The sequence below is a fragment of the Fusarium vanettenii genome (genome assembly GCF_000151355.1).
Source record: "Fusarium vanettenii 77-13-4 chromosome 1 genomic scaffold NECHAsca_1_chr1_3_0, whole genome shotgun sequence".
Lineage (NCBI taxonomy): Eukaryota > Fungi > Ascomycota > Sordariomycetes > Hypocreales > Nectriaceae > Fusarium > Fusarium vanettenii.
In genome coordinates, this window is record NW_003315881.1 from 1404239 (window position 1) to 1423793 (window position 19555).

Genomic DNA, 19555 nt, shown 5'->3' on the forward strand with positions numbered 1-19555 from the left:
TTGCCATCTTCTGCTGTAACCTCGCGCTCCCGGAACTTCCACTTGCATGTTCCCAGTGCTATCTGGAGAGAGTTCCTGGTAATTCCGGGGTAGTCATATCAGGAGGGACCGGTAAATCTTCCCCAAAAGAGGAACTCGTACAGGAACGGGTGAAAGGATATGAGACAGAGTTGCTTTGACATTGAGATTGCAAAGGCACGTCAAGAGATAAAGCAGAAGACATGATGATTTATAAGAGAAACCAATGTGGCAATCTGATCTGAGACTTGTGTTGGTTAAATAAGTACAGAAACAGATACTGGGGTATATTGGTGATAGTGTCCGTGTTACGTACTGCTACTATTGTCCAACGGGCCAACGGAGCAGTTAGCTTTTGACACAATGTCAACTTAGGAAAAGCAACCAATTCTCAGGCCGAGCTGAGGCATTTGTAAGTACGCAGTTGAATATCCCACAGAGTGCAAGTTGCGAAAGGTATTAGCACCGTATTTGGTTGTAACAAATACACCTTAGTTAGAAGAGAGCGTTTCCATCTCAGTATGCAGATCACAAATAGCTGATGAACCATAAAGTATTGTTATGCATCAATTGACTTGATAGGCTATGTATATTATACAAACCGTCGACTACACTTCTACTCCTCCATGAATACCCAAACTGTGATACAAGACATTATATACCAAAAAGGGTCGCGGTCAATGTATGGCCCGCGTAATGTATATCCAGGCTTTAGAGAGCCCTTCACCGTCAAAACTCCAGAGTGCCTTCTTTTATTCCCAATCGCGAGCGCCAACATATATGCGTGCGTGCGCGGCACCGTATCCCAAAGAATATTGTACCCAACTCGGTCCATCAGGTGACTCTTCCAAGGCCACCGAGGAAATGCGTAGCCAGTCCCATTTTGCCAGGCCGCTATGAATCGTTGCCAAATGTTGGCAAGTCGTGAAATCAAGAAACTCCGTTTCGCTAAATGCAGCATCCGTGTCAAGACACCTGATATGTGCTCCCCGTCCTCTTCTCATTAGGGGCGTGTCCTATTCTTTAACGTCCTTCTCTTTCAACCACTCAGCGTCTTGAATCTTTCCTCAAAGGACTTCATTTGCTCCTGCTCTAGGAGCTTCTGTAGTTTCCGCGTCTCGCGGACTGCGGCCTCTCGCTCGTCTTGGAGGTTCAGGACCTCGATTTGAGCCGTGTTCATCCTGGCGACAACGTCTTGCATCTCATGCTCAGCGTCCTCGAGGGCCTTCTCGAGTTCCGACACGCGCTCCCGAAGCACCTCCATCTGGGCGGCATCCTCAAACGACTTATCCGTGAGTCGTGGAGAGACAGGACCAGGGAATCGCGCACTGAGGGGGCTCAGGAGCGAAGGCTTGCGGCCCGATTGGAAACTAGGAGAGCGCAGGCCTCCGCGAGTAGGGCTGCTCATGCGCTGAAGGTGAGCGTTGTGAGCCTCACGGATCGCCGTGATCTCCTCCTCATGACGGTTGACCCGATCCTCCGAGGCTGTCTGTGCAGCAATGAGCTGTTCCTCCATAGTCCTGAGGCGCACCTGCAGGTCGGCGATGCGGTCCGAATTGGACTTGCGGTCGTTCTCGCCTCGAGTCACGGCATTGGCGAGACGCTCTCGGAGCTGAGCGTTTGATGAGAGTTGATGCCGAACCTGGGAAGCAAGCTCCTCCACCCGACGGGCGGATTCGTTGAGGTCATCGGCAAGGGCTCGCTCGCTCTCCAAGGTCTTGCTCTCACTGACGCTGAGCTCATCATACTGGTTCTTGAGAGCGTCAACCTCATGCTTGGCGGCGTCACGTTCGGAGACGGCGATCGAGAGTGTACGCTCTAGTCGCTCCATGGCGAGCTGGGTCTTATCATCGTTTGCCGTGTCGTGCTCGAGCTGCTTGATGCGCTCCAAGGAGTCGGCATACGCAGCCTGCAGTTCTTTGTAGGCCTTCTCCAGTGACTCTGAGGTGACAGGTCCGTTGGGGCTGGCAAATGAGCCGCTGGAAGTGCTGGAACCACTCGCGCGGGCGAATGATTCGGGAATGAGAATGTCCTTCTCCTTGAGAAGGTCACGCAGGAGGGCAATTTCCTCCTCGGCCCTATCGAGATCCATCTTCAATCCACCAAGGCCATTCTCCACCTGATACTTCTGCTCAAGGGCATCCTCGGCGCGGCGTCGGAGAACGTTAATCTCGGTGCGCAAGTTGGAGATTTCCCTCTCGAAACCAGCCTTGCGCGGTGACGTAGACATGAGTCTCTCCCGCTCGTGCTGCAAGATGCGAATCTTCTTCTCATTCTCCCGGTTTTGAAACTCCTGTCGCTCAAGTAGACTCTTGAGGGCACTGTGAAGAGCATCTCGCTGAGCCTCGACATCCTTTAGCCGCTCGGCGAGGGCCTCTCGAGATTCCAACTGCGTATTCTTAACGCTATTGGACCTCGAAAGACCCGATGGCCTCTGTCCTCGGAATGAACTGGTCGCGACCGAGTTTGATCGCGCAAGGCCACCAGACATGCCACCAGACATGGCGCGGGACATGCGGTTGAGGGGAGGTGTCGAAGTACCCGATTTCGAGCCTTGTCGCAATGTGTCGTTCTCCCGCTTCAGCATCTGAAGCTCCTGCTGCATCTTGGAGGACTCGTACGTAAGATTTGAGTACTCGGCGGCCTCTGCCTCGAGGCCTTCGACCCGCGACCTCAACTGCGGAACAATCTCATCGCGGAGATTGTCGCGCTCGCTGCAAGCCTCATGAAGCTCCCCTCGGATGGCGTTGATGAGGTCCTCAAAGTTGTTCTTAACTGTGCGCTCCTCGGACAATCGCCTCCTAAGATCGCCACAAGTTGTCTCGAGGTCCTTGAGTCGCCCGCTGGCATCCATGTTGTTCATTTGAGCCAGATCAACTTGCGATGCCCTCTCGGCAAGCTCCTTGATCTGTTGATCGAGCGCTTTTCGTCTCCCCCGCTCATCTTGTAATTTGTTGGTAAGTTCTAAACGTATCGAGGCCTTTTCTTGTTCGGCTCGTCTATGGACCTTGTCCAGTTCGTCTCGGCTTAGTTCGCTGTCGCTCGTCTTGGCTGAACTGTAGCCAGAGTCGGAGTAGTAGTCGCTGGTTCTCTTGCCAGGGGTTTGAGAGTTGTTGATTTGGTCTTGAAGTCGGTCCACCAAATCTTCCAGGTCCATCTCGCGCCGGATAGAGCTAGCTAGCTCGACGCTGATGGCCTTGAGTTCTTCTTCCATTTCGTCGATTTGCGCAGAAGTTGAAGACTGTGAAACTTGTGAGCATGTTTACCACATATATTGCGACCATTAAGCCACCCCTGGCTATAGTGTCATTGAATATGCTTACCGTTGAATAGGGGGTATCATTTGCTCCGCCGTTCCTCCCAGGCGAAATGGGCGACGATATAGATGAGAACTCCGTGGCGGATGGTGAAGGCGCTGCCCAGCTAAAGAGGGCAGCGAACGGGGAGGTTTGGCCGGGTGACTTTGGCAAGGGTTTGTTCAACTGAGGCGACGGCGTGGTCTGAACAGAAGGTGGTGTTTGTGCGCCGTCAGGTGGTGTATCGTAATTGGCGACGTCGATTGCGACCTTGTCAAGTTTCAGATGTGGAGGTGTCGGCTTTGGGGCAAACATGGGCGCAGGGGCGGATATGGATTTAGGAGTTTCGGAAGCGATTGAGCCAGTTTCTTTGACCTTGACGTCTGTTTCATCAACGTGATCGACTGCTCTGACAGCGCTAGGGCCAACGACAGTTTCTTTGTCACTGGAATCGACCTTTGTGACCTTTGCGACGGTTGCAACCTTTGCGATCTCGGCCTCTTCGTCACTGGTGTCGTCGTCGGTGTCGCTCTCGTCGAGCACGGTCTCGGGGGTAACGTCTGGCGCAGAGTCTGACTTGAAGTCTGAGATCAGATCATCATATCCATCCAGGACGTCAGAGAAGTCAGAGTGCGAGGCGGTAGGGCTGTGGCCTGGAATGTTTTGCGACCCAGCGGGAGTCGCGCTTAGGGTCGCCAGACTTTTGTCGGAGGGTCTACCACGAGAGGATTCCAGTCAGCAACGGGTTCCATGGGGAGGTGGGATTCGGCTATGTGAGACAAAGAACGGACGAGGGGACTCACTGGCCAGCCTGCGGCGAGGCACGAGCTGCGGGAGAGAATTCGTACAGCGTAGGACTGTCGACGGAATCGGGCCTGGCGAACCTCTGGTCTGGCTTTGGGAGCTGCAGCGGCGAAGGGATTGGCGATCCGGAGGAGGAGAATCGGAGAGCCAGAGCGGAAGCCGACGACGACAGAGGCTTGCGCTTGATGGGCGGCCCGGTCGGAGAGGTGACGGAAGCGGACTCGGGAGCAGCAGGGCCGGAGGCGGAAGAGCTGTAGTCGACCGTCTGGGAGCGAGAATGCGCGGCCGCGTTCCTAGGAGAGGCTTCGGGCAGAGTTCGAAGAGGGTGGTCCGATGTTGAAGAAGACCGGCGAGATATGTCGTCAGGGTCTGCAGAAGCCGAGGCAGATGGAACGTCGACAGGAGGTGCAGTAGTATCAGGACGAGTATCAGAGTTGGAGGTGGACGAAGAAGGCATCGGCACTGCAGCAGGCGCCGGGGCGGCGGCCAGGGCAGGTTCCATATTTGGAAGATATACCGACGACCGTCTCGATACGAACCCAGAGGTTAATTCGTATGAGGCCTTGGACTTGGGGGATCGCGCGGCAAGAGACCAGCCAAGTCGAGTTGGTGTGTGAGTGGTGTGGGGGGTGAGGTCGAGACAAAGGGCGTGTGACGTGTTGACCCAGGGGCCAGCAATAATGTCTTATCGCCGGAAATGGAATTGACCCATGGATAGGCGGGATAGAACAACGGACAGTAAGGGCAGGCGAACGAGTTAGCAAGAGGAAGAGAAGGAGCCCCAGGAGACAAAGTGAAGGGATGAGATGGAGAGAATGACCACGCGCCGAGCTAGAGGGGAGAATTGCAGCGATGGCTGGGGACCATGCGCGCTGGTCGACGGTCGGCCGGACTCTGTATCGCCGCTAAGTCAGGGGTCCAATGGGCCTCGAAAGAGCTTGTCGACTCTGAAAATGGCCTTGCCTTGTTGAAGCCTTCAAGGGGACGGGAGAAAGGGGGTGGGGATGCAGCCTCGGTGGGGATGACGGGCGGTTGGAGTGGGCTACTAGGTAACCTAATCCTGGACCGTGTGCGTGGGACCCCCGCAAGCCAGACCAGACCTCTTCCAAGGCAAGAAAGGCTTGGTTCTTTGGGTTTGTTTGCCTATCACCAGGCCAGAGGAGGTATCTTGAAGGCGTGGAATGACGAGGCTTGGATGTAGAACGCCTCTGGCTGGCTGACCATGTCACGGCCGGTAGCAAACGACGAATCAGCCAGTCAGACGACGAACTTGCAGAGGCGCGACACAGATGGCTGAACCACTCAGAGGTCGTCCGTACCTGAGAAGCGCCGGGAACCTGGGGGAGGCCGTGGCCTGGGCGACCAATTGCGACCGACTGACCAGGGTGGCTTTCTGGTGATGGTGGTGATGAAGGTGAAGATGGCGGGCAGAGAGGCGAGGGCAGGGGTGTACCTGCGCTAGCGCCAATGCTCAAGGTTGCCCTGGCGCTTCAGGGATTCGTCCAGTCGGTGGTGCGTTCAGGGGGCAGGCAATTACTGTAATTGACGATTGAAATGGATATCTCTGCGCATAACCACTTGCTGTCTTTAGTTCATGTATAGGCAAGGAGTGGGCGTCTGCAATGTAACCTTCCAGATATTTACCAATTCGCCGCTCTGAGTGGACGGCTGTTCTGCTGTAATGTGGCCAGCGCAGCTGTAAGTGGGAGGCAAAGACCACGCTGACGGGTTTCCGCGATTGATTGATTGATTGATGGTTGATTGCTGGAACGGCCTAGTTTTCATCTGGTTGGCCCTCTGGTAATAAAATGAAACCCTTGATGGGATGAAAGAAAAAAGAGGCGGACAAACAACAAAGGCCAACCCGTGGTCAATGCCTGTGTGTGGCTTAACGTGGTTGGGCCACCAAAGCCATGAGGCATGAGAGGGCTGGTGCAGGGGTGGGCAATTCACCAAGAGGTGGACGGCATGAATCGAGATTCCTGGGATCAGCCTGGTATTTTGATCCATCTTCTAGCGGGTGTCACGGCCATCTTTAAAGGCCATGCCATGCTGTGTGCCATGCTGTGTGACCGACACTTGTATCGTGATCGTTACCAGTTCGGCGGCTATCGAGACGGGACGCTCTGTGCATATATGCACGTAGCCGCCCGTACTATTGAAAATAAGAAAGCTTGTTCAACTACAGCGTCTGCTGAGGCAAAGTGATATCATCTGCATATATTTCTCGTTCGTCATGTCCAGGTTATCCTTGATTCCCCCAGCAACAACAGACCACACAAAACCCGCCGAACCAGCCTGGAAGGGTCTATCGAACCTCGCGTGTCTGCTAGTGCTTCACGTGCTTGACATGGACGCGGCGCTAATTAACGCTGGCTCGCAGAATTACAATCCAATGTGATATGATGCAGAGACGCACCCGACGCCGCCGGTGACATGGCAGGCTTGTTAAAGTGCAGACCCAACTTTATCTTCAGCGCAATAACTACTGTAAACGCTGGATCGTTAACCTACACCCCTGGCTCTCTTTCTTGGAACGGCAGGCCAGATGGCGGTGAGCAAGCTTGAAATCACACTAAGCGCCTTGTCATACTTCAACGGCTCTTTGCAGGTTCCATTGGCGCCCTGGCTAGAGCAGGAACCGTGGCATTGATCGACAACGCCGCGGCTTCATAGATATGTGCACGACGTCTGCGGTATCAGGAAGCGTTCGGCACTTGATGATACCGATACAAAGTTTACGCTTCATTTCTCATCGCCACATCTGCGTATAGCTACCAACTCTCAACTTGTCAGCCTCCATCTCAGGGTCTTTTCTCCCTTTCAAATTCCCGTCCATCTCCGTCTTGACTGAACCTAAAACGTAGATCAGGGTCCAAAGGGAACGATTCGGAAATTTGAATAAATGATGCAACCCTGAATCTACTCGGCCTACGGAATACAAATTGCATCTTGATCACATCAGGCGTCTTGCCTTGGACGGCTTGAATCTGGGGCCAGTTCGGCTAACCAAGACGAGGTCCATCTCCGGGTTGGTTAACAGGGGGTGAAGGGGGGTCCATGATGTGCTCATTTACGAAAATACAATGGTAGGAACCTCTTTATTACCGTGGCAGGCTGAGGCTAGTATAGATGCGTGCCATTTGTTGCCGTGAACTTTCGATAACTGCCGCCTCAAGGGTAGATGACGAGGGAGCTTGTCGATCCCTTGTTCTAGCCAGAAAACCCCTTCCCTTAACAGAGGAACAGCGGCATATCTCGGAAGACGGCCAAGTAGACCATCATGTCAACTTCATCAGAAGAAAAGCGCCGTCTCCAAGCTACCGCGTAGTACGCCGCCAACTTGCATATCTCTCCTCGAGTCGAGGCCAACGAACCCTGATCTCACGATTGAGAACCCACCCCCACCGATCGAAATGAGTGGCGCTTGCAGCGCGCAATAAACCACAAAACACAGACCTCTTACAAACCAATGTCGATCGATAGGGGAGGATACGACGGCGACGTTGATCGCAACCCTCGACGGAGGGTGTTCGAGTTCGCCGCCGATCGTAGACTCAGCTTGCGTAGTTTTCCGGGGTTGCCCTCCGTTCTGGGAAAGACAGCCAGCCTCTTCTCGTAAAATCGAATCCCTTTACGGAAGTACAGCTGCTGTAGGGTATTGGCATCGTCATGGGTCAAGATGCCATTGGGCGCGTGCGTGAGATGACATGATTTGCTCATCTGCGTTCATAAACAAATCAGCATGTAGCACCGAGTCTGCAGCCATCGTCTAATAGCTCTTCATATGCGTGTGATTACTGTGATTGCTAATATGTATCCAACTACACGCCTCGAGTCATTTTGCTTTTGCCCGTTGCGAATCAACCTATCCTGTTGGTGGCCCTGAGACATGCCACCAACACCATCCGAGGTTATAAGCCGAGACCTCGAGGCAAGGCGCCGTGTGAATTGTGACAGATGAAAGCTGACAGAACCAGAAACCAGGGCCACGGGAAACCTAAGACAGGCCGCATTGGGATGCCTTATTCCAAAACGGCCGAGTTGAATGTGGCTCTTGGTCAAGATCGACAACCAACGGTAGCTTGACAGGTACTCGAACTCCCCTATACCCAAGGATCATGGACACGTAACTAGGCACCAGACACAAACGAGCAACTGAAACGCTGTTTAATGATATGTTATCTATACGCTGTTATACCCAACAACCCACTGTAACAATAATCCAATAGAGACGCCTATTATACCCAGAAAAGGCTCCATCACTAAACTGGCTTCCCCTTTGGCAACAGAGTCCAGTGGCCACTACACGAGCACTTGCGCTGTTGCCCCAGAACAAATGTGAACCCAGGACGGCTGCCAAACACATCCTCCATCACTGCCGCACACCGCGTGCATCGTCTCCATTGACGGTTGGGAGAAGGTTTTATCTCCATCCGCTTAAACACGTCAACGTAGAACATGCCCCGTGCCTTCTTCTCTGCTAGGCTGTGTTCATCGTCCTGAACCTCGAGGAGGTCGTAGTTTGCAAAGAACAGCCGCGACGGGTCCGTGGAGCCTCGGAATGCTGGTAGATCTGTGGTGAAGAATTTCTTCATGATCTGAAGAAATGCCGGCGGAGGCGACGCAGCCAGGAGCATAGAGAGTTCGAACTGGATTCGAGCTGTCTTGACAGCCACATCGATCTGCTTCCCTTGTGGCGCGTTACGTTGGGCCTTGACAAGGTTTGGGAGGAAGACTTGGTAGGCTTGCCTAATCTCCTTGCTGAGCTCAGTCAGGAGAGCCTCAAACTCCGCCACCTTGACGAGCCCCGACGACGTCATTTGCTGCATCTTTTGATATGCCTGCTGCAGCTGAGGAGCTGTCCTGCCAGTCGACGAACCATCTGCCACGGCTGACTGTCGACGATAAAAGTCAATGGCTCGTGTGCTCAAAGCCTCCAAGTGGCCCAGTCTCCGGCAAACTGCCGATAAGAAGCCTCGGCTGGACGAGCTCAGGAGGAAATGAAGTGAGATATTGCCCTTTTCATGCAAGTATGGGGCGATCTCGTTAAAACGTTCTTGGGTTAAGAGCTCCAAGAACTTGTTGTCGTTCATGAGTTCAAAGAGACAATCAATCAACCAAGCCACAAGATCCAAGGCCCATTTGCCGCAACCAGCAAGCGTTTCTACGACCTCTGTATCAACTGTAAGCGACTACCCTCAGTACCAACTTGCGTGGCCAGACTACTTACCAGGTTCATCCAGAGGACTCAGCTTTTCCCTTACAGTCAGGGGAGTATTGCTCGCAATCGTAACAAGAACCACGGCGTTCCGCACGTTTAATGCCAGCATGGAAATTCTGCCCTGGAAAGATCGAGAATTGAACTCGCCGCGGTATCCCAATGCGTTCATGATGCTAAAGCAATACTGTAGCGAACCATTCCGCACAAGGGCGTCGTGGTGGGTATCCTCTGAGTAGTCCACTTGGATTTTGAGAATTCTGATAAGTTCCGTAACCCAGTCTTGGACAAATCCTGTTCTCAATAAGCGGATATTCACGCTTGTCCCAGCACAAGTAACTTACTCTTTTTTGTGGTGTATGGCCGGACAATGGCAAGCATGTCATCATAGTTGTTTTGGTAGAACATTGACGGTGCAGCTGTCACAGTCAAGGCGGCAATGCTCCCAGAGTAGTGTGCTAGGTTTATCAGTAATACGTCCATGGACCTGGGTAGGAGTGGACATACGATCTTGCATACCGTTCCCAATATCGCCTAGAGGAAAATGCAACTTGTTCCACCTAATTTTTCCATCATCGGCCATCTGGATCATGGAGCAGTAAGTGGGCGAAAAGGCCACTTGCTGGCCTAAAGAATTGTTAATGCACATCATCATGTCGACAAGAAGACTTACAAGGCCCTTCATCGGCAAAGGTCCATCCTAACTGTCGAAGATTGATAACCTTGGTTGTGTCTTGGTTTGCATAGAGCTCCTCAAACGTGAGCCGGTCGCGAAACTCGACCGTGCCATCCGCAAAAGCCAGGACCAGCACCTTGCCGAAGTGAAGTGTGTGGAATGCGATGACAACTTTATTGATAATGACGGGTGCAACCTTGTGAAGTTGTGTGATGTTGGGAAGCTCTGAAGAAAGGCTGTTTCGTCGACCCCCGAGCTGCTCAAATGCCTGATGCAGGTGTTGTCGTGACTCGATAGCTTCCCACCGATCGATGAAACTCTGGGCCATTTGATAGGGCCCCTCATTGGAGGTGCGTGACCTGACAACGACAACCATTGGCGGTGTGGTGTTCATACCAGTGCTGTCCATCAGCGAGGGGAGAACCTCCAAGTGAGAGAGCTCGGCCATGGAAGCATCGTTGTTCGAATCACCAGAGCCTCCCTGCAGCCAATTTGTGGTAGCTAGGTGTTTCTCAACCAAGGATGGATTGAGGTTCCCGGCTGGCCGGCCAGCGCTCTTGTCGGGCTGAGGTGTTTGGCCCCAGTGTATCTCGATCCTGACCAGCCTTAATTGCTTTGAACTTGTAGCCAAGGCGAGAAGTAGGTGCTCTATCAGTGGTCAGTACTTGAACATTGGGTTGATGGGCGGGCACGCACTCTTCTCTGAGGCAAACGCAGCATGTGTGATGGCATCATCAGATGAGCTGACACTCTCAAGCTCTATAGTAGTTTCCTCGATCCTGTTGTTATTTTGCGACCATATCATTCTGAGAACACCGTTTGTGGTGAGGGTGAATAGAGCGCTCTTTGCCGGGTTGGGGTGTGAGGGACCACCCGCTTGAACAAAAGAGCTTTCATATGTATAGCCGTTGCCATGCTTTGTGGCTGGTCCGTACATGACATTGTAGGACTTTCATACTCCGTCAGAAAGAAATTCAAGGGCTTTCCGACTTGCACATACCTGTTGGTTGGACGGAGTGATGCTGAGCCAGTAAGCTCCAACGACAGCGTGCACATCGTCAACGGGATCAGTGTCCCATTTCCTCTGGAGGAAAGGATGATTGAGAGAGATGGAGAAGCTGACAATACTGACACGTCCGACTGCATCGATGATGGCCAGGTCAGGGCTGCTCGTGTTTGCCCATACTAAGTGGACTAGAGGGACAGCGGGTGAGCCCTTGACAAGTTGACATGTGGTTGGTTCACTGAGATCCCACGCGCCATTGTCTGTACTGCGCCGCAGATAGCGAAGCTCGAGAGTCTGGCCGTCTGGCGTGATGGAAGCGATGGTGCCGGTTCTCGACCAAGACACAGTCCTGTTATGAGGTTAGTTGAAGTGTCCACCGACATATTTGCAATTTTCATACTGGCAACATCCTCGGCTTCTCAGATCGTCCATCCTCTGTTGGAGCTGTTTGCTTGGAGCCCTTACGGGAAGAGAGAGGCCCACGGCATCGCCAAACAGGTCGTCGACATCGTTGAGGTCCACTGGCATGGCATTATCCAGCATGAGAGGCATCTTTTCCGCGGTCATTGGAAGAGCGACGGGGTATCAAAAGGAAAGTTTAAAAAAAGAAGTAAGAATACATGAGTAGCAAAAGTTGAACTCTGATTCACCGACCCAACATGTCCGGGCGATGAACAGTGATGCTTGAGTTGTAGCTGAGATAAAGTTAAAGATGGATGGCTGGACTGAGAAAGGCTGAGGCTGAGGCCGTGGGTGTTGGCTGACACGCTGTCTCATTGGCTTGTGCTTTTGCCTCCAGTGGATGCCACGCCGGAAAAACGACGGCAAGACATAAAAGTTCACGACGAGACGCGTTGACTTTAGCGCGTCTGCATCTCTCAACTTGGAGAAATTGAGGCCTTCATGTGTCATTGGGACTTCTTTGTTCATCTGGATGAGATGTTGACTACCTCATGCAGACGCAATCTCATATCGTCTTTGTTTTGGAAGGGAGGTTGAAAAGATGGCGTGTCTTCTGACGCTATTGGCCACGGGAGGCTGCTTCAACCACGTCTTTCAAGTTGAAGCTTGTCTTGACTCATCATCCACGATGTTTGTGTTGGCTCATGCCCTCACCATCTTGAAGCATCACGAACACAAGAACTGCAATTATGAGAGGCAGCTGACCGAGGTACTGAGCAACTGCCACTGAGCTTGTGCTCACGTGGCCAGTTCGGTTCGTCTACGTTCGTGTTAGCTCGTGCCATCTCACAAAGACGATTCACTTCGAATCACTGTCAAATTGCCATCGCCTACGCCGCCTAGAGAAAATCGCACCATTCCCCCCAAGCCGCTTAGCCATCTCGGCAGTTGGTCTTCGCTCACTGCGACGTTTGACACGCCGGGCTCACCCTGCCTAGCGATGTGGTTCCCGGACGTTGGTGTCGCTAGGCGGAGCCACCGATGGCTATCGCGCCACGCCCGGACGAGTCGAGCACAGTAATGGGGCGACTCCTTTCATCACGGGCCCTTGGATGCAAGTGCACATATGCACGGCAGACGGTAAGTGGCGCCCAGAAGCGAAGCCTGGCCCTGAAGAGTGCGTCGTCTGTGCTTCTCATGTTGTGCTCCACACGCTCCCATGGGCGCAGTTTCAGGTACAGATGATATTATGGCTTATCGACGATGTCAACATCTCCATACCCTTTGCATCGTACTGTGTGTTTCTAGAGACTCATCTCCATGATTACGTGTATCTTGAAACTTGCAAGGGAACATGTTCAAATACGAACGGGATCACCGGGCCCAAGCCGGTCTCGGTTTGATCGGGAGGGTCTACTGCTGGGATAGGTATTTTGAGGCTGTTTCCCCGTGGTCAACGGTGAGCTGCCCTGCTAGTCCTGCCCACTCACTGCTGTTGGCGAACCCCGGAGGCGGCTCTGAATGGAGTTGATGTGCTGGTGCAGCAGTGACCCACTGGGACCAGATATACGGCGACCTCAACCAGGGCTCGTGGGTCGTGTTGTGACCCAGAATGTTCTCCAAGGCAATGGAATGACCCTTTAGAGTTGAAAATTCAGCTGTTGGGTTACATGGACGTTTCTCTTCCCCAGATGGATCGACAGGCTGAAAATAACAGTTTTGGGGTTGTTAGATGGACATCATGACGCTCGTTCAAGCGTAACGCAATAGCTGTCGTCAGCCAAATAGGCCAAGACACCAAGATGGACGAACCCCCGGATAGTCCGTCCTGGTCACTATCACGGCTCACGGCACTCTCGAGAGACCAGGGTGAGGCCTAGCCTGAAGGATTTCCAACAACTTGACTTCCGCTCCTTTAGTCTGACTTGACTTGTTGACTGGGTTGAAAACTCGGTGAAAGAATTGCTAAAAGCTTGGCTGTCCCGTAACTGATCTGTACCTCGTACTGGAGTCCTCTGTATCCGTTCCACCACAACCCATCGGGTTGAAGCCGTAGGTTCGTCGATGGAGTTGTGTAACCACCACGATAATGCGAACCATGACGGTTGGCGTAATTGCTCACGTCCTCGGCTCCGTCATCATTATCGGCCACGGCGAGGCGGCAAATGCCGCCGGCATCGTTCCCAACAAGCCCCGGGATCCCTGGGAGGCTCATTATTGCTTTTGCCTCTCAACGTAGAAGATGATCCAACGGCCAGGGGATCCAAAGCAGACGATGTGCCTGAACTAAGCCCAAAGTCAATATCTTCAAGGAGGAACCCAAAAAGTTGGGGCACCAATGTGGCACAGCCAGTTGCACAGGGGTTTGCTGGCCGCCTGTTGCCAACGTCAACTGCTCGCTTTCGGTCGCCCTGCCGCGAGATGCTCTCGAGGAACCGGGCGACAGACGTCAGAGCCTAGCTCGACTATTCGGGAGAGATGCCCAAAGAGACTCAACGGGACAAGGCCGTTGGCCACATCAGGAACCGATGGCTCAGGAGTGGTTCCTTCGGATGCCTGTCACAGGGGCCGCTTAAAGATAGCATTGAACGGTCAGGCGTGCCCTGGCTAGTCGGGCACCGGCCCCAGCTCCCTGTTGCCCTCAGCGTTGCATGGAAATCTGGCAGTTGATCTCACATGTCTTGTCGTGTCCTCCTGGATGTGCTGACGATTATGGTTGGACGCGAGGCGGCTGCATGAGGCCGAACAGAGTTGAGCTTGGCATCCAAAGGAGGACGAAGGAATGCAGGGTTAGGTGATTGGACAGACCCAAGTAGCTGATAGAAGCCCCTGAGTTATCGAGGAAAAGGAATTTCGAGGCAGAAGTGACAGACAGCTCAATTAGGTCTGACGTTGGCTACCCTTGGCTACCCTTGGCTCGTCGGGCGAGAGCCCCAGCCGTGCAGAATCGAGGTTGGTGGAATCGAGACAACGTGGATCCACCGATGTTTGCTGCCGTCTCTGGGGGGCGCCTGAGGTCTGAGCCTCATGAGAACGAGTGAGCAAGTTGACGCGGGTAGTGGGCGAGCGGTGGATCACATCACTCCGGCTTCCACCTCATCCACCGGTGCAGCGGGCCCGGGGCAGAGACGGCCTTGCAGAGACGGCCTCGAAATGGCCAATGTCAGGTGCATTGGTGCCCCCCAGACAAAGGGGCTAACAGAGATGGATCACGGCTTGCAACCCCCCAGACTCAAAGTCAAGCTTGTAGTACTCGGCAGAGCTCTAACGTTAGCTGAAGCTCGGCTCTCCGGTCGCGGCGTTGAGATGGCGCCCCCCTCTCGTCGAGGTGCCATTATTCAGCCGAACGCAACGTTCTGCTGCCGTGAAGGCGCCCGGGATTTTGGGATGCCGGCTGTGGTGCTAGACTCGAGGCTAAAACGGATTGGCCTGGTGGGTTGCAAGGACGGACGGTGAAGGGCAAGCAAGGCCAAGCATTGGGGAGGGGAGGCCGCGAACTGGGGACCATTTCTGCCAGGGACCAGGGGCTGAGGATTGGCGGCGACGGGCACCGACATAACTTGATGCAGCGCCGTGCTTCAACAAGAATGTGACCATGTCCATGTACATAGTCTGTAGATCCATGTCTTGTTCGCCCGTTAGCTGGCCTCTGCACGCGGACTTTGTTCGTTTCGTAGACCGTTCACTTTGGCCTTTTCGACGGGACGACGGGGACGAGGACGGGGGGAAAGCCAGCGGTCGGACTGTGTCCGTACCTATGAATCTGGAGTCAGTTATGCCGCCCGAAGCTCATGACCCCATATGACACTTGCGCTGCCGCCGGTGAAGTTGGTTACCTTAGATAGATCGTGGGTGGCCGGTCTTTTCTCCCATGCTTTTATTTTTTTCTTCTTTCGTCATATGTAGAGGGGTCCAATCTCCATTGCAACGCCAAAATCCTCGAGCTTTTTCTTCCTTTTCGCAATCTTTGACTTCTTTGTGAGAAAGGCCTTTTTCAAATTCTAGCAGCAACAGAAGCAGCAAAAGCCGACGACCGGGCAGTTGGTTAACGTCATCAGACTAACCTCAAAGGAGAGATCCCGTACCTGCCGATTTGCGAATTCACGGTTCCCGACGACGACTGCCACTGCCTGCGAAGGAAGCACTATGAACGATACCGGGGTCTTTGGGCAAGTGTGAACAGGAGTAGCGACTTCCTCCCTCGCGTCCACGTGAAGCCCTCACCAAACCAACTTCTTCCAAGAGTCGTCGACTGAGCTCTACTCTCTCTCTCTCTCTTGTTGTCTCCCCGTCGATCTTCACTCACACCAACGGCAAACGAAACAGGCAAGGGCGAGAGGCGCGCCCGCGGGGGCCAGGTTGACAGCAGTGGACCTTGCATCACGGTTCATTTCCAAATCCCTTCATGATCAGCGCTCACCATCCAATTCAATCACCGCTCCCTGTCGCAGAAATCTAAAACCCTGCTCCTTTAGCTGCCGCCTGCCCCAATCGACTCTTTACTGGGCTTCGTCATGGGCCAGGGCGATGGAGAAGATGCGACGCCGGTCTTGAGTCCTCAGTGGACTAGAGGCGGATGGCCAACGCAAGGTGTATCCGCGGACGGCAATATCAAGGACGATAACAATCGTCTTACTGTCAGCGATATTAGCGACGCTGCCGAGTCGCCTTTCGATGTTGATAATAATAGAACCTTCCTCGACACTGAGACCCTCTGCTCTCGCTCTGGCAGTTCGTCCCATCATCTACACCCAAGGCCTCTGCATCATTACCAGCGCCGACCAGTTCACGCCGACAGCCGTATACATGCACAGCATGCACATGCGTATGCACCCACATTCGCAAACCGCCATTCTCGAGAACGATCCGAGCCGCAACTGCAAACAGGGCGACGCCACCATCCCACCGAGCTCGACCTTAGCGATACTCTGACTACTGACCAGGACCGAGATTTCGGTGACAAGAGTTTCTTGATATCTCGCCCAACGAGCATCGCGACCATGGCCATGACGACAAGTACGACAGATGTATCGCCAATGCCATCAGGTCTGAACCATCCATGGCAGGTCGAGCTACGTCTCCCTACTGAAGGTCTCCTGGATGACGGCCAGCGCCCCAACCTCCAACAGTATCACGACTTGCTCAGTGAAATCGACTCCGAATTTCTCTTTCCCGATAGTGTTCTTGGCTCAGTCGACAATCGCCCATCTTCGTCCCGTAGCCACCTGCTCCAGTGGCGGCGCAATCGAAGCTCCGAGTCTGATTCTTCGAACCCTCGCGCTTCTTCTGAATGCCAGCCTCAAATGGATGATAACCGGCCGTCAATGATGATCACGAGGGAGGAATTCGAAGCACTGCCACCCACGATCAAGAGAAAAGTAAGTTTGCTTCTTTCACTATTATCACTTGCTAGCCTATTGTTTCTGTTCGGACTACTTTCATTCCGTTTTCCTCTCATCCACCGAATGGGCCGAGGAAGACATGCAGGCGGGCTGCTCATTCTTGACGCCAGCCCTGATGGGCTATCTCACTCATACCCCTTTCCCTCACATCTTCACATTAACCCAGAAAGCAAAGCCGAGAATCACCGAAACCATGGTCTTGGGTGACCTTCTTGACAGGGCTGCTTGGACAAGTGTCTTGCGATATCTGGGTCAGACAACACGGCATAGGGCGGCCATGATTCGACGAGCCCTGGCTGCATCCGCCTCCACGGGTGCTGCTCTGCAGATGCCGGGGGGTTAGTTGCCGCCTGGGCAGCAGACGAGCAAACCAGTAGGACCGTTAAGCACTCGGCGGGAGACCAAGACCACTCCCAAAAGCCACCGCCCACTGGCACCCATGTCTCGGCCATGCCTCCTCTGGCCTGGCTCATGGCGCCCGTTGTGGTGGCTCCACGCAGTCTGTGGGCTGGGCGCTTGGCCATTGGTCGAACCAGGCTCAATATTCTCCCATGTCTTCCCCCAATATCCCCTAGCATCCAGAGCTGAGCGACAAAGTGAGCTCTCTCCTTTGCCCAGCAATCACATCCCCAGCCCAAGGCGCTGTGACAAGGCCCTAGGCCTGCAGTTCCTGGACGATCCATGCCACTCGGAGCAGAAGGAAGCTCGTGCACAACCAACAGCCGGACCTCATCCGCCCCAAGACAGTGGTGTTCGGGGCCCCACGAGCCCTCACCTCAACGACTCTCTGCCCTGCTTGTGCCGCTTCGTTCCTGGATTGAGACATGTCCATTCCCTTTCGAGTTTTGCCCCTCTCTCTCGCCTTAAGAACCAGGGATCCCCCTCAATCACCTGCATTCTACTATCTGTTGTTCACTTCATTTGTCTTGATGTAATTTCTGGGTTGGCTGTCTGTTGCTTTGTTCGTTGTGTCTTGTGCCAATTCTGGGTGCTAAATATTGACCTCGTGCAGTACTTTTCAACAATTGAGCGATCACAATTCACCCATTACTCCGGCTTGGAGTCCCGTTCATGCTTCGGGAGTGTCGGACACGACCATCTATCACCCCGTTCTTCGCTGCCCAAGTCTTCGAACTGGGGCGAGCTGGAGAGACCGGTTACTTCTGATAGTTCGACTCTCTACTCGAACCGCCGACCTCGGATTACATCAACGGATCAACGGTTCTACGCGAATCTTCCCGAGAAGATAAAACGCCGCCATCTGACTGACGAGGAACTCTTGATCGCCCTCGACCGACCAAAATCGACTCCCGAAGCCGTGGAAGAACCATTGGACAAAGACAAGAAGCGTCCGTCACAAGAAATGAGAATGCAGTCTGCTCAGTTCAGCCCAGGGCTGTCTGACGACCAATCGTCGTTCTCGAGCGTACAGCGCCGAAAGAGTGACAGAGAACCTCGCCGTTCGGACAACAACAGGCCGGATTCTTTCTACGACAGCTTCCGGTGGCTCGAAGATGAGGAAGGCCTGGATCTGCGTCTGTATCTGGACGATTACCACATCAATCTCCGTGAGGAGGTGCCGGTTCCAAATAAAAGCCGCAGACCATCGTTCCGACGGCATCTGTCGATCAACAAATTGCCATTCGGCAGACCCTCGGTTTCTTACACGAGACCTCTTCCCAGGGAAGGAGTTGTGTCACCAACCTCTATCTCTCCTTCAGCCTCTCAGAACTCTACCATTGGCTCATCGGGGCACATCCGACGCAAGTCTCGCGCTCTATCCTTGGTGTCCCCCAACAAGCAGATGTCACCACGCTCATCCCCTCCTATCCCTCCTATCGATCCTGCGGCAACTCATTATCAAGACCCTGAAGCCCGCCAGAAGCTGCGAGCGTATCTCGCCTCACCCCAAAAGTTTGATGAGGCAATCGAGTTTGGGTTTCCATCCAAGGATGGCTCGCCCCGGGAGCCCACATTTACCAGACCCGTCGGGTCCAAGAAAGAGAATGCCAAGGAGTCAGACAAGTTCCGCAGTTTCTTGGAAGACGACCGGTCATCAAGATACAGCGATGATGCATCAGTAGCCGAGCCCGAGTCACCGAAAACACCTCAGCTGTTTGACAAGCCGGCGCCGGTGCGACCAGCCCGGACAAGCATTGAGCAGCCTCCATGCGCCCCCAGGAGCGACAAGAGTATCCTGGATCAGGCTTCATGTCGAGAGATGACTCTTCGCATGACGCTGACGCGACCGGATCTTCGGCAAAGTGAGGATCAAATCTACGGTTGGAAGCAGCCCGGAAGCAGCCGAGGGGGCCCTTCTCGGGATGAGTCCACCACCAGCACTGTCTATGCTCGCGATGGTAACCCGAAAGAGAGCATCGAGAGGCAGCTCGCAGCCTTGGACGAGTGGGGTGAGGGCGCTGAGCACGACAATGGGGTTGTCAAGAGGTTCTGGAACCGGGTCAAGCGGACATGATTGCCCTTGACGGCCTCTTATTCAACACCTACTCTCTCACCAAAGAGAGCACTTGAGAACTATCTGATGCCCCTGTGGCGCTTCTACGGAAGCTTGTTCTTTGCGGCATGAGGCTTTCATGCCGATGGGTTTTCAAAGCGAATCGTTACGATATGATCTCCTTTTCGTCTGTTAACAAATACCCCAAATTGTTTTTTAATCACCATAGACTCCCATTCTGCTTTACTAGTCACGGCCTCGTCGACTTGCGGGGC

The 19555-nt window shown here is 53.7% G+C and overlaps 3 protein-coding genes across 3 annotated transcripts; 1 reads left to right on the plus strand and 2 right to left on the minus strand.

The window, feature by feature from the left end:
* Nucleotides 1–1057: 1057 nt before the first annotated feature.
* NECHADRAFT_74786 (uncharacterized protein) lies at nucleotides 1058–4620 on the minus strand (the record flags this gene model as incomplete). The annotated part of the gene is made up of 3 exons (XM_003054208.1): nucleotides 1058–3259; nucleotides 3342–4029; nucleotides 4118–4620. The coding sequence occupies 3 exons, from the start codon at nucleotides 4618–4620 to the stop codon at nucleotides 1058–1060; spliced, it is 3393 nt and encodes a 1130-aa protein (XP_003054254.1).
* Nucleotides 4621–8383: 3763 nt separating this feature from the next.
* NECHADRAFT_90069 (uncharacterized protein) lies at nucleotides 8384–10952 on the minus strand (the record flags this gene model as incomplete). The annotated part of the gene is made up of 6 exons (XM_003054209.1): nucleotides 8384–9294; nucleotides 9352–9633; nucleotides 9684–9797; nucleotides 9847–9966; nucleotides 10013–10663; nucleotides 10712–10952. 6 exons carry the CDS (start codon nucleotides 10950–10952, stop codon nucleotides 8384–8386), a joined length of 2319 nt encoding a protein of 772 aa, XP_003054255.1.
* A 6312-nt stretch (nucleotides 10953–17264) lies between these two features.
* On the plus strand, nucleotides 17265–19403 carry NECHADRAFT_98790 (uncharacterized protein; the record flags this gene model as incomplete). Its single annotated transcript, XM_003053491.1, has 2 exons — nucleotides 17265–17756; nucleotides 17838–19403. 2 exons carry the CDS (start codon nucleotides 17265–17267, stop codon nucleotides 19299–19301), a joined length of 1956 nt encoding a protein of 651 aa, XP_003053537.1. The 3' UTR covers nucleotides 19302–19403.
* Between the last annotated feature and the right edge of the window lie 152 nt (nucleotides 19404–19555).